Source organism: Saccopteryx leptura, chromosome 1 (assembly GCF_036850995.1).
Source record: "Saccopteryx leptura isolate mSacLep1 chromosome 1, mSacLep1_pri_phased_curated, whole genome shotgun sequence".
In the NCBI taxonomy this organism is placed as follows: Eukaryota; Metazoa; Chordata; class Mammalia; order Chiroptera; family Emballonuridae; genus Saccopteryx; species Saccopteryx leptura.
Window position 1 is genome coordinate 204,237,633 of NC_089503.1, and position 17,853 is coordinate 204,255,485.

Below are 17,853 nucleotides of genomic sequence, written 5' to 3' on the forward strand. Positions count from 1 at the left end.
TGTTGTCACGATGTATCTAAAAGTGCTTTTCTTTGTGTTTATCCTACTTGGGGTTTGCTCAGATTCTTAGATCTATTATTGTTTTCTGTCAAATTTTGTAAGTTTTCAGCCATTATTTCTTTGAATGTCTTTTCTGCCCCTACCCTTTGGCCTTGGCCTGCGGACTCCACAACTGGTCTGCTGAGAGTGCGTCATGGACTGCCTCGCCACCAAGAGCCCCACTTTCCTGTCTAGGAAGTTGGGGTTGAAAACTGGGCAATATAGTTATTTCCAACATAATTTAGCTTTCTAATTTTAGAGGGTGCAGAAATGATTAATTTGTTTTCCAGCAGCCCTGTTTAACACCTAATGAAATAGATCAATAATAAAATACATTAAAAAAAAACTAAGCTACAAGAAGGAGTTGCCTTAGAAATAAGAAAATACCTTCTTTTGCATATGTCCTTGAAACTTTTCAGTCACGTTAGTTAACTCTTCCACTTTTGCAGATGCAACTCTCAGCTCAGACTTGGCATGCCTAAAAACGAAAGTAAATTCATACAGTTTTCTTACATTATAAAGAATTTTAAAAATTAAAAATGTAAATTTGATAAAATCAATACTGATTTTTGTGTACATACATGTTTAAGAAGGATAATAGACCAAGACCAAACCTCTGTAATAGGTGGTTTCCTCATTAAAAATATTTATTTATTTATTTTTAATAGAGGGCAGAGAGAGAGAGAAAGAGGGGGGAGGAGCAGAAAGCATCAACTTGTAGTAGTTGCTTCCTGTATGTGCCTTGACCAGGCAAGTCCAGGGTTTTGAACCAGCGACCTCAGCGTTCCAGGTCAGCACTTTACCCACTGCGCCACCACAGGTCAGACAGGTCTCCTCATTTCTATCTTGGCAGATTATCTAATCTGTCTTCCTGTTTTTAGACACCAGATCACTGACACACTGTTGGGGTCAAGTGCACCAAGCCTCTGTCTGTGATATATGGTTTCCTCATTTCTATTTAATTTGCCTAATGATTCTACTTAAAAATTGTTTCTCAATCGTGTAATCCATTTTCATGTCCACTGTCTAACCTTGGGTCCCATTGTTACTTCCCAGGACTATCCCAATAGGCTCCACACTGATCTCTTCACTGCTGGTCTCCTCTTGAATTCATCCTCTATAATGCATTTTTTTCCCTTTCTTTCAGGGGAGAGCATGAACAGTCTCCTACTATGGCAAACTGTGCAGTGGGGCTTCCCACACTTGGGGAAATCGCAGGACTCAGCACTTCCAGAGAGCAGTGGGTGAGCCTCACTCTGGGAAAACCACCTCCATGGTCATGGCATCTCCCCTGCCGGGTAAGTAGTCATTCTCTATAATGCATTTTATCTGCCAAGAAGTTATCTAGTGATAAAAATTCTTGTTTACTGGTGATTTCTGGATTCCCCACTTCTCTGGGTACACAATCAATACTCTGCTCTCTGACATACAAGGTAGCCCTCATCTGGCCTCAAAGAGTCTCATGCCTTGCCGATTCCCCCACGCAATGTGTGTTCCAGGTATAACAGACTATACTAACTCACTGTTTCCTAGACACACTCTGGCCTATTTTTTTCACGTTTGATTGGAATAGCTTCCTTCCTCTTTTCTTGATAACTTGCCAAATCTTCAAGACTTAGTTCAAAAGGCTCCTCATCTCAGGTCTTCCCTGTTCTAGGCAAAAGGCCCTGTATAATCCCAGTCCTCGTAACACATAACACTTTGTACATTACTAATGGATATTCCCTCATGGAATTCAAAGTTTATTTAAAAAATATGGAATTAGGACCATTAAAGGCAAGGGTCACATTTTGTTAAGGATTAAATCCTCAGTAGAGAGCATAGTAGCCAGCACAGAGTAGAAGTAGGTATGTCATAAATGAATGAAAGAGAGCACAAAAGGAGGGAGTCACAGGTATAGCTTGATATTTCACTTAGATCTTGCTTATCCAGTTTGATATTTGTGTGTGGAAATCCTAGAATAATAATTTTGTGAATCCCTCATTTGAGATAGAATCTTTTTCCCACATAATTTAAAAAAATTTCAGGCACTGGTCCTAGTTCCTGTTTTAGAAAAAAGTGTTTTTAAAAAATTTTTTATTTTAGAGAGAAGAAGGGGGTGGGGGGGGGAGGATGTGACAGAAAGAAAGAGCGAGAGAGAGAGAGAGAGAGGGAGATAACCATTGATTTGCTGTTTCACTTATTTATTCATTCATTGGTGATTCCTGTATGTGCCCTGACTGTGATCAAACCCACAGCCTTGGTGTATCAGGGCTCCAACCAACCTAGCCACCTGGCCAGGGCTGACTTGTTTCTGTAAGTCATTAAAAGAAAAAATATTCTGAAAGCATTTAAATCATTATATTATGTCTCCTAAAGCACAAAGGGGGGAATAGGGAGCGGTTTATAGTATATACCGTATTTTTCGCTCCATAAGATGCACCTTACCATAAGACACACCTAGAATTTTAAGGAGGAAAATAAGAAAAAATATTCTGAACCAAATGGTGTGTTAAAATATTTCATAAAATACCATATTTTTTGCTCCATAAGATGCATGGGCATTTCCCCTCCACTTTTGGGGGGGAAAAGTGTGTCTCATGGAACAAAAAACATTGTACTTACTCATTTCTACATTGTTCCACAAGATAGTTAGAAAAGAAGTCAATAGTTGTTTATATATTCTGGCATGAAACACTGAAAACTATTCTAGAATAAAAGCTGTAAGCTTGGTCTTTTAGACCTGGCTCCACCACCATAACAGCATGTGAACTGGGTCCATCACTTCACCTCTCTGAGTGTCAGAAATGCAGCTGTAAAACAGATACAGAAACAAATTTTTCCTGCATAGCACACCGAATTATCATAAAATTCAAGTAAGTTAATTCATATTAAAGCACTTTCTAAACTTCACTGTAGTTTTTTTACATGAGTAAGCTATCATCATAATCTTGCCCGTTATTGGATTTTAAATTGCCAGGAACTGTGTGGTATCTATAGTTTGCTTTACAGTTGGATAAAGAAAGTTTGAGGGCCTGTACATCTGGCCTTGATTTCTGGCCAAGGAATGACAAGTAGGATTTATGATGTGCTGCTTAAGTCTGAATCTCCTCTGGTAACCCGCAACCAGGATTTGTTTACTGATGGTTTTCACCTGGTGTATCTGGTTAGACAGCTGGTTTGGACAATGTGACCAGAGGGGCAAAAAAAGACCCCGGGGGGAACTTCCGCTTTGAGCTTTCCTGAAGCCAAGATTCACTGCACACGTGTTGGTGGTTCAATCTGGAGACAAAGCAGGTCTGTGTGTGAAGAAAGACCCTGGATGGAGCACTGTGCTTGGATGTCACCAGCCCCCTGTGCTCGCCCTGAGCTCTGACTTGCTGCACAATATCCTCTGCATTTAACTGAAAGCCTTATGTGAGTAGGCTCTGTGGGGTCTTGTGAGTCCTTTCAAATATTACTCTCTAAAGGGACCAACAAAAATAATCCTAACTTTATGAAGGGACTTCAATAACTACATGTTTATACTATTTTACATGCAAATATTTTAGGTATATGTCTGTTTGTGTACATATTATATCAAGGTCTAAAATAGTTTTCATTTTAGAAAAACAAATTTGATAAAAAATAAACAAGAATAACTAATTAAATAATCCTGATATCCCCCCTACCCATATATTTCATTTCTGCCCCAAAGGTATGTTTCAAAAAGCACATATTTCATTTTCAGGCATGCTTTCTTGTTCAACAGTTTAAAATTTCTGATATTTTCCTTTAATGTGATTTCTCACTATCTGTCAAAAACAAAGCTTTGCTCAGTTAAGCAAAGTATAACCAATATAACATAAAAGACAGGATATAGTACTTTAAATTACGGTATTAATTTGGACAGAAATGCAAACACTTCAATATCATTACATCCTTCTGAGATTTAACACGAAATACATTGAGTCTACTTTATATTTTTTATCTGTTTCTTTGGCAGTCTTACATCAAGGAAATCCTAGGAATGTTTATAATAATTCTTCATACAATGAAAAGATTCCAAGAAAAATAAGATGCAGTTTCACTAATTTGATTTTCAATTTTTTCTTTAATATAAAAGAAAATTGTGTTCCTTGGTACTGTAATAAGCACCTCTGTAATTATCCAGTACTGTAGTAAAACCAGTCATTTATGCTCCCAAACTTTAAAGAATCCCCAAACATAATTTTAGACAAAGTTCTGAAATTCTAAGATCATTTATGCTACAGGAAACTAACTGTAAACAGCAAAACTGTGAAAAATTTTATTTTATTATTTTTTATTCTTTCAATCATTAGTGGCCATTTAATGATTAAACTTATTCAAAAGACAAGCCTACCAGGAAACTCTAAAAGCAGTGGATGTTAACAATCCATATCTAAGCTGTCACAACTTTAAAACAGAGGCTCTTGAATCTTTAAAAACGTATTCAAAATTATACACAATCTAAGGTAGTTCCAAATACTAATGTCTATGTTAAAATATTATCTTCTAATATACCAGTAAAAGTGCTCTATACTTACTTTGCAGGACAGTGAGCTTTCCCCAGCTAAATATACATAGGCTCTTTGTCTCATTCATTTACAATGTCTGGTCATCAATGTTTTTCAGCATCTCTAAAAGTGATTCTGATATCCAGCCACTGTCTTAGATTTTACAGAATAACTACACAATCAACAAATTTATCTTTACAAAAAGATTGCAAACAATGATTACAAATACAGGTTTACAGTCATAACTTCGGATATCACTGATAAAGGAGAAAATATATTCATTTTTTATCATTAAGTAGGCTTATGCAATGGACATGCTTGAAAATGTTTATCAAGTTGTGATGTTTGTGACACACAAGGTGTTTTATAAAGTGGTACAAAGCACTGAAAGATAAGTGAGAGGCAGTAATCCTTAAGAGAGCCATAAAGCCACACTTTTAGCATCACAGAAGATTAAAATGAAGTGTTATGATTCAGATAGGCTGCACATTTGCATTTAGTTCAAATAATACTGAAGTGGGAGGTATTTAAAATAAGAATTGGCAGAGGAATAGTAATTCTCACAAACAGATAAAGAGAAAGCTTCAAGAAGGAGCAAAGTAAGAACAAGCAGAAGGGGATCAACCTGCAGGGCCCATTTCGGGGAGGCCAGAAGTAACCTGGAGAGGTGATGGGGGCCGCCATGTCCATGGCCGGCTGTAACAAACAACTTAAGTAGTCTGCATTGATTAAAGGCAAAGAGGAGCTACTTGGGATCAGAGCTGCGCTTTAGGAATTGAAACCTCACATTTGCGAAAAACAATGCGCAGGAACGATGGTTTTCTCTCTGTAACCAATACATCACGGTAAAGTAGAAAGAGGCAGGAAACGTCTAAAGCCGTGTTGGGCAGATAAAATGTATTATGCTCACTTTGTTAAAGATAACACGAGGAAGCCGTCGCCCAGGTGATATTAATGTGTGTTGGGGTGGGCTAAAGGCAGGCGGAATCCTTGTAGCCTGGGGCTTGGTTTTGGGATTAAGCCTTTCCTACCCTTTTTGATGTGGGGTGGTGCAATCCAATCATGCCTCAGAAGGTGACTTTGGGTTGGAGACTTCCCTACTTTGTATATTGGATTAAAGGTTGTGAAGCTACACTATAAAATGGGGGCAAAACGGGACTTGGCTCTTGGTTCCTGAGATTAGCATGAGAGAGCAGAGAGAGTAGAGCCAGCAGCAGGAGGAGGCCACGTGGAGGAGGCCAGGAAAAGCAGCCAAGATGGCGGAGTGCTGAGTGAGATGCCAGTTTGTGCAGAGTTTGTATCTGGGAGAAGGAAGGAGATGGGGAACTGAGGAGAATAAGTCTGGTGAGCTAGAAACCTTTGATTCTAGGAAACTCGGATAAATCAGTAGCTTTGTGAGCACTGAATGTGATTGGGTTTTGGAGCCCAGTGTGTATTTTTACTTGCCCGCCGGGTGCAAACTAGGATTAAAGACTATGGCCCACCAGCTTTTGGCTCCGCTGTTTCTTTACCGACTGTCCGAATCCAATGCAAACCTGCATGGGCCGGGCTGCTGTGATGGTGGCCCTGACCCTGCCTTCTGGCTTTACAAGCCGCGTGCTGGCAACAATCAGTAAGCAGTTCCACTGGGAGAGGTGGCATAGATTTTCCAAAGACAGAATTTAAGAGATTCTGTAAAATCATCCTTTGAAGAAATATTTATTGAATGCTTATAATATGCCAGGAACTGTGAATTCAGTCTGGACACCTTAAGCTGGTGGCTCATTCACTTTTTTTTTTTAACTGTATTTCAGAAGCCCTAGACTTACTTTATTGAGCGGCTCCATAAATTAACTAAGCACTGTTGTCAGCACTGGTGATGAGAGACAAAGCCCCTGTCCTCATAAAGTTGTAGAGGGAGTAGAGGGAGATGGACAATAAATATGCAAACAAACAAACAAGGTCATTTCAGAATGCCAGGAAGCAAGGGATAGAAAACAATAAAGAAGAGACCTGGGTCATCAGGGATGACCCATCTAAGAAAGGGATATTTGAGCCAAGGTCTAAAGGACGATGATTCAATCTTGGGCAAATAAGTTTGTAAAATGTGATTTTTATGTTTGCTCACTTGGTTAAAAATGGCGCTAACCACGTGAAACTGCTAATTACCTTCCTGCTTAGGAAGGGTCATTGTTATGCTAACGTTGCTGGAGGAGGGGTTTCACGCCAAAAAGTTTGTGAGGAAGAAGGAGAAGGAAGAAAAAGCCAAGATGAGGGGAAGGAGAGAGAAGCCAGTTTTGCAGAGTAAGAAGGTAGGCAGATGGGGAACCAGAGGTGACTTAGACTGGTGGGGGCCTTTGATTCTAGGAACACCTGGATGTGTCAGCAGCTTTGTGAGCTCTGAATGAGTGGGTTTTGGTGCTCTATGTGTTTTCACCTTGCTGGGTGTGAGGCTAGAATAAAGGAATGGCTCACCATTTTTTAGCTCTACTGTTTCTTTACCATCTGCCCAAATCTAATAGGAATCTGCACCTGCCTGGCAGCGACGATGGTCGCGACTACTAGCCATACAGTCAACTTAAGAAAATCTGCCTTTAATCAACGCAGACTACTTAAGTTGTCGATTACGGCCGGCCGTGGACATGGCGGCCCCCATCGCCTCTCCAGGTTACTTCTGACCTCCCTGAAACAGGCCCAGCAGGTTGACCCCCTTCTGCTTGTTCTTACAGGAAGAGTGAATTAACAATAAACACTGAGTGTGAGAAAGGCACTTAAAGAAATGATAATTAGCTGGGGTGTATCACTAACAGAAAGGTAGACAATGAAGGCAGAGGTCAGGTCATATAAATGCAGAAAAATCCTCATTCAAGGAGAGTCAACAACCAAGAAGAATGGAGGATTTTGTTTTAAGGCAAAAATGGTACCAGTAATCTGGAGGAGAAGAATGGAGAGGTAAGATCAAAACCAAATTGAAAGAAATTCCGAAGAGAGACTATAGTCAATATGCTCCCTTCCAAGCAATTTCAAAGAATAGAAAAAGGAAACTATAGTAAAGCCAATATGCTTTTTCAAGCAATTTCAAAGAATAGAAAAAGGAAACTATAGTAAATTGAGAAAACATCAGAAGGAGGTCTATATATTTGGGGTCTTGGTAAAACCCCACAGAAGAGAGACTAAGATTTTTTTTAAAATGAGAAGAAACAGAAGAGATCTGGGGTTGTGCAGTATGCAAGAAATGGGAACAACAGTTTAACAGAAAGAATGGAATAAGAGAGGAATGCTTCATCTGGTTTGAGAAGATGCAGCATCAACAACGCAGGTAATGCTGATCCTCCAGCACAAGAAGGAAAAATATCTACTGCCTATTTGTGACATTACACCAACTCCAAAACTTACTAGTATCTGCTTTCTAAATATTATACATGCCTATCTACTTGGATAGGTTGTATGTTAAAGGAGACTAGAGGAGAGCAAAGACAATAGTTACAGAATACTGCAACAACACAAAGGTAATTTATTTCCATTACAGAGATGAGGAAACTGAAGTTCCTTCAGTTGAGCAACCTGCCAAAGTCAAGAACCAGAATGCAAAGTAGAAAATAAAAAATAAGATAATAAGGCCCTGGCTGGTTGGCTCAGCGGTAGAGCGTCGGCCTGAAATGTAGAGGTCCCGGGTTCAATTCCCAGCCAGGGCACACAGGAGAAGCACCCATCTGCTTCTCCACCCTTCCCCCTCTCTTTTTTTTCTCTCTCTTTGCCTCCCGCAGCCAAGGCTCCATTGGAGCAAAGTTGTCTCAGACACTGAGGATGGCTCTACTGCCTCCACCTCAGGCACTAGAATGGCTCCGGTTACAATGGAGCAACGCCCCCAATGGGCAGAGCATCGCCCCCTGGTGGGCATGCTGGATGGATCCCAGTTGGGCGCATGCAGGAGTCTGTTTGTCTGCCTCCCCAATTCTCACTTCAGAAAAATACAAAAAAAAAAAAAAAAAGAAGATAATGAAACTAGAGCTGTGACTTCAAAGCCTATGCTCTTTATACTTCACACCACACAGAAGCACATTTTTAGGGTAGGTGTACAAATGTGGAATATTTGCAAAATAAAATCAATAAAATACACACTTTGAAATAAACCAGTAATCAATTATTGGAGGCCAAACTTCTAAACAATGAAGTTAGGTATTTGTTCCTACTCTTAACCAATATGTGGAAGTCAAGTGTAATATTCTTTCTGTTTCTTAAAGATCAAGAATGAATAATGTAAACATTTGAATAAGGGGTAAGTATAAGTGAAACAGTTTGAAGAGATAGGAAAATGACAGCAGAGTCCTATTTCTTAAAACATGTTTTCTATGCTCAGAAAACTAGCTGCCAACACATAAGGAACTGTCTGGCAATTCTTATGACTAAGCACAGCTGCTCAGACCATTTCTCACATGGGACAGGCTCCAAGAGACACTATGAATCAAATATAGTGGTCTATGAATTCCCGATTTCCATAGCATTCTTATAATAGAAGACACAATATTATTCAAATTGTAACATGAAACATCTGAGAAAAATCTGTTATCTTGTTAGTGTAGGTAGCTAGATTTTTTTTATATAAATTTTTATTAATGTTAATGGGATGACATTAATAAATCAGGGTATATATATTCAAAGAAAACATGTCTAGGTTATCTTGTCATTAAATTATGTTGCATACCCCTCACCCAGAGTCAGATTGTCCTCCGTCACCCTCTATCTAGTTTTCTCTGTGCCCCTCCCCCTCCCCCTAACTCTCTCCCTCCCTCCCTCCTGTGTCCTCCCCCCACCCCTGGTAACCACCACACTCTTGTCCATGTCTCTTAGTCTCGTTTTTATGTTCCACCAATGTATGGAATCATGTAATTGTTTTTTTCTGATTTACTTATTTCACTCCGTATAATGTTATCAAGATCCCACCATTTTGCTGTAAATGATCTGATGTCATCATTTCTTATGGCTGAGTAGTATTCCATAGTGTATATGTGCCACATCTTCTTTATCCAGTCTTCTATTGAAGGGCTTTTTGGTTGTTTCCATGTCTTGGCCACTGTGAACAGTGCTGCAATGAACATGGGGCTACATGTGTCTTTTAGGTAGCTAGATTTTAATAAAAGAGAGACAGAACAAAGCTGGCTAAGCTTAATTAGGTCAGAAGCTGTAGCCTCACACACTGTCCAGGGGACGGGGGCATCCTCGGCCCTCGGACCTAATCCCTGAAGTAGGCAGGAAGGATTGTTACTGTTCATTAACCAGATTACTGTGGGGTAAGGGTGGAACAGGAGGGAAATTCCTCTGCTGGGCACATGCCCGGTAGAAGGCCATAAGATGGTGACCGTAAGGGGGTGGAGCCTAGCCTGGGAAAAGGATTGGATCGGATAAGGGACACAGAACCCTAGAGGGTCCAGGAAATGGATTGGCTAAGGGGAGGTCCCAGTGCAAGTCCATGAGGGATGATCAGTTTGAAAGGGCGCCTGGTTCCTTCCCAAGCCCCAGATCTTATCATTGGAGCCTAACAAAGTCCTCTGGCCCCAGTACTGTGTTCATTTGCATGTTCCGTCTCTGAGGCAGGCAGGTGGGCCTAGCAGCCCTGCAGGCTACAACCCCCGCCCCAAGCGCGGGCCTGGCAGCCGTGCCAGCTCTAGCAGGAGGATGGGCACTGAGCACAGCCAGCCAGTACAGCCGGGAACAGAGGCTGAGCCGGCTGGTGGGGTCAGACTGAGCTGGACTGCACCAACGGCGCACTGTTTCTGGACTCTGGACCTACTACTGTGCCTGATGATGACAAGGCCGGACTCCTTCCACAGTGGGACAGACTGAGATAAGACGGGGGATCTGGGGGCTGTCCTTCATTTCTGCTTCCATACACCTCCCCACTAGACCTCGGCCTCCCAGGCCAGGGTCCTCCGAAATGCTTTCCTTGCCACTCTGAAAGAATGCCATTTCCACTGACAACGAACTCAGCTAAAATAAAACTGGTACCTGGCAAAGGCACATATACTTTTGAAAATATGATACTATATAAAAATTATTGGCATGTACAATGTTTTTAAAGAAAAGATTGTGTTTTCAAAAAAGATTAAAAACAAACACAATAAATATACAGACTGATTTATATAGTTTAGCCTTTGTTGTGTCAAACATAATAGAATGATACCAAGAATCACATTCATAGCAAATTGCTATTATGTTCTTCAATAAAACTACTTATTTAAAAAATCGTTTCACTACAAATGACCAATAGATATAGGAAAAAATGCTCACCATCACTAACTAGATGATAAATGCAAATCAAAACTACAATGAGATACCACCTCACACCTGTTAGATTAGCTATTATCAAAAGACAGGTAATAGCAAATATTGGAGAGGCTGTGGAGAAAAAGGAATCCTCATTCACTGTTGGTGAAAATGTAAATAGTACAATTGTAAATAGTACAATTATGGAGGAAAGTATGGTGGTTCCTCAAAAAATTAAGAGTAGAACTACCATATGACCCAGCAATCCCTCTACTGGGTATATACCCACAAAACTTGAAAACACTGGTATGTAAAGACTCAGGCATGCCTGACCAGGTGGTGGCACAGTGGATAGAGCATCGGACTGGGATGTGGAAGGACCCAGGTTCAAGACCCCGAGGTCGCCAGCTTGAGCGCGGGCTCATCTGGCTTGAGCAAAAAGCTCACCAGCTTGGACCCAAGGTTGCTGGCTCCAGCAAGGGGTTACTTGGTCTGCTGAAGGCCCGCGGTCAAGGCACATATGAGAAAGCAATCAATGAACAACTAAGAAGTCGCAACGTGCAACGAAAAACTAATGATTGATGCTTCTCATCTCTCTCCGTTCCTGTCTGTCTGTCCCTGTCTATCTCTGCCTCTGTTAAAAAAAAAAAAAAAAAAAAAAAAAGACTCAGGCACCCCCATGTTCATTGCAGCCTTGTTCACGGTGGCCAAGACATGGAAACAATAAAAAGCCCTTCAATAGATGATTGGATAAAAAAGATGTGGTATATATATACTATGGAATACTACTCAGCCATAAGAAATGATGACATCGGATCATTTATGACAACATGGATGGATCTTGATAACATTATGCTGAGTGAAATAAGTAAATCAGAGAAAGCTAAGAACTGTATGATTCCATACATAGGTGGGACACAAAGTTGAGATTCATGGACATAGACAGGTGCAGTGGTGACCAGGGGGAAGGGAGGGGTGAAGAGAAAGGGGGTTGGGGGAAGGAGAGGGGCTTAAAGAGAAACAAAATGTAGGGTGACAGAAGATGATTTGACTTTGGGTGATGGGTATACAGCATAATCGACTGTCCAAACGATGTGGAGATGCTTTCTCTAAATCTATGTACTCTGATTGAACAATGTCACCCTGTTAAATTTAATTGTCTAAATAAATTAAAAAAAAATAAAAATCCTTTCACTATAACATTTTAGAAATTCCCTGGATTTTATTTCATATTTAAACAGAGCACTATACAGTTAAAAAAATACTTAAATGCATCTATCATGCATTCAATTTTTAGATGATTGGTTACAAAAAACAGATTTAGAAATTAATACAGGTTAAAGCCTGGATTCATAATGGGAAAAACAGAAAATATTTTTATTCATTTTGCAAAGCTACCATTAATTATATTAAAAAGGGATTTTCATACTCTGGCTTTTCTTCAAATCTTATAAATCTTTTGCCTTTTAGAAATGGTTTTCTCTGGTATGTTGGGTTGGAAATCAAACTACTAAGTGGTCACATATTACTGCATACCTGAAGAATACAAAATATAATTTTTCTAAATAATGACATTCTAAGAAACCAATTGTGGGACATGATCAATGACAAAGTATACAAAGAGAAAACTCACATGAATTAGTTTAGCTTTGCCCCTCCAAAGAAGTGCCATTTAATTAATTATGTAATTAACTGACTTAATCACTCAAAATATTTTTTGAGCCCTTGTCCTGTGTCTTAGCACTAGGCTAGAAGATGGCAATCTAAAAACCTTATAACCCAGTAAAGGGAGATTAATCTGTAAAGAATTTCCACTGCAATGCTAACAATGCTATGAGAGGAGGACCCACAGTCTACGGTGCAGGCAGAAAGGAAGGCACGTTGGGTTCTGTTCTACCCAGGGAGAAGGAAACCATAAAGATCCAGAAAAAGATTTTCAGGACATGTGACATTCGAGCTGAACACTGAAAATTGAAAGGCTCTATTCCAGGGAAGGACATTGTAGGCAGCCAGAACAATGTGATCAGAATTAGGGAGTTAGGGAACAGCAAGCATGGCTTGCTTGGAAAACTCAAAGTAGTTCAGAAAATTGAAGTGAGGAGTGACGAGCTATAAAGTAGCCAGCGATCAAGTCATAGAAGACTTTATGTTATGCTGAGTAACTTGGATTATATCCTCTATGCATTTACTAGCCATTGAAGGACAGTGACATGATCAGATTTCATTTTAGAAAGACCATTTTGATGACAGTTTGAAAAAGGAGGACGAGGAAGGAATAAGTCACTTTTGAGGCATTCAGATGAGATGATGGACTGATCAAAGGCAGTAACGGTACCATGATGGACGAGTGAAGGCCATGAACAACATTTGGAAAGTAGAGTTGAGACAGAGAAGAATTTTGATTCCTTTAGTTTTCTGAAGCAGGAACTGGATAGTACCGTTCACAAACATAATGACAAGATTCAGGATCTATGACGGATGGATGATAAGCTCAGTCTAGAGCCTGCTGAGTTTCAAGCTGCTCTGAGCCAGCTGGACAGAGATAACCAGGAGAATCCTGAGCTAAAAAAACTGAATGGGGTCTCATCTTTATAGATTGTTGAAGTCACTGAAGTATACATGGGGCGAATGTGTCAAATTAAAATAATTTGAGGCTATCATATTATATATAAGCTTATTAAAGATTGTTTCTACACTCAGAGCACACTTGTATATGTTTATGTTCTCAAAAATATAAAATAAATTGGTTGACAAGTTACAGAGTCTTTATATGAAGAGATAATATCTATGTCTGCTAACAGGACCATTACTTAATGGCTAAATTTTTTTAAAATAAACATTCTGATGATGACAGTATAACATAAACCCCTATGCAAATGCTTTAGTTGATCTTTATAGTATATCCTTTTACCAAGATAATATTAGTTATTCCTGAAAGATAGAGTCAGATGACCATCCTTTCCGTCAAAGACTTACCAGGAAGATGGAAAATCTGAGTAGACATGACTTTGAAAAAGAGTCATTTCCCTAACTGAGCTGGACATACACCAGAAACAAATAGACATGACAACAGCAGCACTGAAAGGGAAATAGCATAAAATCTGTTTACATGAGTAAATGCTGAGTAGGGCCACAGGAAGAGTAAAAATCTGGTGGAATGAATGCGAGACGTCTTCCTGGAGAAGGCAATTTTCACCAGGTCTAGAAAGTTATTAAGTTTCTGACAAACAGAATAATGATCAAAGACAAAAAGGAAGAAATCAAAACTTCCATGAGTAATAGTAAAACAACTAGTGTGAGCAGTCTGTAAACAACTGGAGGGCTGGGAAACCAGGTGCGCGAAGGTTCTTAGAAAACAGGCTAAAGAGTTTCATCTGCTATGATCACGCATCACCAGAAACTCCCGAGAAGGAAAAGGATGAAACGCTTTAATTATAAATTCACATGATTCTAATTTTTTTGTACCATAACATCAGACAACAAATGAAACTAGTATGTTTTCAGTATAAGTACACACTTAAACAACGCTGGTGTTGAAAGAGTTTCTGATTTAGTTATTCTTAGCATGGTTATATAGGGCATCTCAAAATCTCAATTCTGGTAATGTCAATATGCCCATCATTCAGAATCTGTCAAACTTGAAAGCACACCTTCTTCCCTAAAAGAAGCATCTGCTTATCCTTATGTTCCTTCAAGTCTGTGTCAAGAAAGCAAGCATAGTTTTATGTATACAACTCTGAGCTCCTTAATGTTAAGCTATGAAATACTGTCGATAAATATTATGGCAAAATTGCTCATGGACAATTAAACTGAAGGCTTTTTAGGCTTTAAAAAACTACGAGCTTTATCAATCTCTAACTTAAATTGATAACCTTTGGGCCTGAATGTCCAAAAGCTAAATAAGATTTCCACACAGATGTCAAAAACAATGTATCCACTCATTATTCTTTCTTTAACAAGTGGCTCATTCTTGACATCCTCACTGTTGTGAATACTGTCCGAGAAGCGGAAACTCCCTGGATTAGCAACTACAACATGGGAGTTCTAACTTGGCCTTCCATGAATTTTCGTGCAACCCTGAACAAGACAACTTCTGAGCCTTTGGCTCATTTTGGTTTCTTCTATCAAAGCAGGAAATTAAAGCAAGATGATCACTAAGATACCTTTAACAAAATTCCATGATTCTTCTCATCCTTTATCCCAGTATCACCGAGTTTTGCCCATTTTTTTGTCTACAGAAATATTTTACATGCATTTTTATTTTCTATTTCCATTGTCATCATATGATCGCAGGTCTTTAGGAACCAATTTCCTTAGTTACCTTTCTGCCAGGATCTCTACACCCTGATTGATACTACATACACTGTGCATCTTATATTCTTCCTCCGCTCTGTTCTGTACGTTGAGTGCAGAGGTAAATCAATCACACTATCCTTTCAGTGACCTGGTATCACTATTAGCTGGGCATGTTGGTTCTTGTTTATTTTTTTTCCTGTGCATTCCCAATCCCTCTCTCATTCCCCTTCATCTTGTGGCTCACTTGAAGATGGGATATATCCTTTGAGATATATACATATTCGTCTATGTTTCTATGCTATAGACCAAATCTCCTTACTTTTTTTTTTACAGGGACAAAGAGAGAGTCAGAGAGAGGGACAGACGGGACAGACAGACAGGAACGGAGAGAGATGAGAAGCATCAATCATCAGTTTTTCCTTGCGACACCTTAGTTGCTCATTGATTGCTTTCCCACATGTGCCTTGACCGTGGGCCTTCAGCAGACCGAGTGACCCCCTGCTCAAGCCAGCGACCCTGGGTCCAAGCTGGTGAGCTTCTTGCTCAAGCCAGATGAGCCCGCCTCAAGCTGGCGACCTCAGGGTCTCGAACCTGGGTCCTCGGCATCCCAGTTTGACGCTCTATCCACTGCGCCACCGCCTGGTCAGGCTCTTTTTACTTTTTAAATACAAACTCTATTTTATAGATCTAGCTGCTTGTAACTACATCTTCACATGTAAATACATGTTGCTAAGTGACGTGTAGCTTTCCACAAATGTACCTACAATGTTTTACCTGTCCATTTCTTTGGTGACAGACACCAAAGCTGCCTCTACTTCCCTACTTCTACTGATAGTCTTACTCCCCAGAGATAATCACTAATTTCAAGTTAGGGTATGTCATTCCTGGAAATGTCTTTATTTTATTCTTTTACTATATAAACTTATATAGATATATTCTGAATATATATGGGATCTATAACAGAATATACAGGATGGGGCAAATGTAGGTTTACAATTGTTTGTATGAAAAATAATACAATAATGAATAAATAATACAAGAATAAACACCGTTTCTCATACAACTGAAAACCCACCCTCTATATCCATAATCAATAGACACTATTATTTAAAACATTTAAAATGTATATATTAATAAATTGCATCATTCTTTGAGCTCCTTTTGCACTTGTCATTACATTGCCCATTATATTCTTGACACTGATAACTGGGTGTGAAAAAGTATCACATTACTTCAACGTGCATTTTCCTACTATGACTTTTGAAATATTTGTTAATATTGTTTGCCCAATGTTCTAAGAAACTCTGGTCTATGTTAAATCAATCCTTGGGAAACTGTTAATTATTGTTTTACCACCCAGAATGAGTTCAGTGTTTTCTTAAGTGATTTGTGCAGATATGAAAAGGAAGTAGATTCTGAAGTACCCTGGTTAAAACCACAATGACGTCTGTAGTAGGTCCCCAAATTCTGGTCCATTGGAAACAGGGACTTTGTAGAAGTCATTTAGGTAAAGATCTCCAGATGAATCATGCAAGACTAGGGTGGGCTCTAAGTGCTGAAACCTGTATGCTTATAAAGGAGGAGAGGACAGAGCTGGAGAGACAGAAAGCAAGTAAAGATAAAGGTCGAAAGAGATTCGAGTTATGCTGCCAGAAGCCAAGAAACATCTGAAGCCACCAGCAGCTTAGAGGCAAGGAGAGATTCTCCCCAGAGCCCACAGAGGGAGCGTGGCTCTCCTAACCCCTCGATTGCACATTTCTAGCCTCCAGAACTATGAGGAATGCATTTCCATTGTTTTTGTTATGGCAGGTGGGAAACTAATACAACCTCTATGTTGCTAAATTCTCAGAACTCATTGTGCTTTATCTATTATAAGCACTGGACTCAGCAGTCACTCCTTCCTCCTTGATATACTTCTTTCTCTTGGCTTCTACACATATTACAATTTAAAGATATTTATAAATGACTGCAGCATGGAACAAAACCTTCCAAGTCTATACTTCTTTTATTATTATTATTATTACTATTATTGAGAGGCGGGAAGGCAGTGAGACAGACTACTGCATGCACCCCGACCAGGATCCACCTGGCAAGCTGCTACCAAGCAATGCTCTGCCCATTTGGGGCTGCTGCTCCATTGCTCAGCAACCGAGCTATTTTAGCAGCTGAGGTGAGGCCATGGAGCCATCCTCAGTGCCTGGGGCCAACTTGCTTGAACCATTTGGGCCATGGCTGCAAGAGGGAAAAAGAGAGAGAAAGAGAGAGAAGGGGAAAAGGGAGGGGTAGAGAAGCAGACGGAGAAGCAGATGGCTGCTTCTCCTGTGTGCTCTGACCAGGAATCGAACCTGGGACTTCCACACGCCAGGCCGACACTCCACTACTAAGCCAGCTGGCCAGGGCCCCAAGTCTACACTTCTTAATTTTAAATATCATGAGTGAAAGAAACTTTTAAAAGTGACAAAAATTTTTTTTGGTCATTTGGAGTTTTTCCTGTGAAGTCTATTAATGCAATGATTATGAGACCCCGCACCACAATATATAAATACCGTATTAAAGTGCCTGATTTTCAAAACCCCTTATTGGTTTCCTTCTCTTCCTCTTCCCTGTCTCACTTCTCCACTCCCTCTAATGGTGCTCCTGGCATTCCATCTGAATCAACTACTGTATATGCTCAGAACCTTTTGCTCAGGGTCTGCTTGTGAGGCATCCAAAGAAAGACAAGTCTAGAAAACTTATCTAAGGAAATTAACTTTCTTCCCTAAGCACTAGTTGTACCATC

General features: G+C 39.8%; 1 protein-coding gene and 2 non-coding genes across 3 annotated transcripts in view; 1 reads left to right on the forward strand and 2 right to left on the reverse strand.

Annotated features, from left to right (window-relative positions):
- The window catches only part of SCLT1 (sodium channel and clathrin linker 1), a 92,809-nt gene that overhangs the window by 47,584 nt on the left and 27,372 nt on the right, over positions 1 to 17,853 (reverse strand). Inside the window, exon 10 of the mRNA XM_066385175.1 lies at positions 427 to 517. Coding sequence (XP_066241272.1) covers positions 427 to 517 — 91 coding nt within the window. The remainder of the gene's footprint in view (positions 1 to 426; positions 518 to 17,853) is intronic.
- On the reverse strand, positions 1,184 to 1,345 carry LOC136390042 (U1 spliceosomal RNA). Its single transcript, XR_010748570.1, has one exon. It is a non-coding gene; the product is annotated as a U1 spliceosomal RNA (small nuclear RNA).
- On the forward strand, positions 8,134 to 8,209 carry TRNAF-GAA (transfer RNA phenylalanine (anticodon GAA)). The gene has a single exon. It is a non-coding gene; the product is annotated as a tRNA-Phe (tRNA).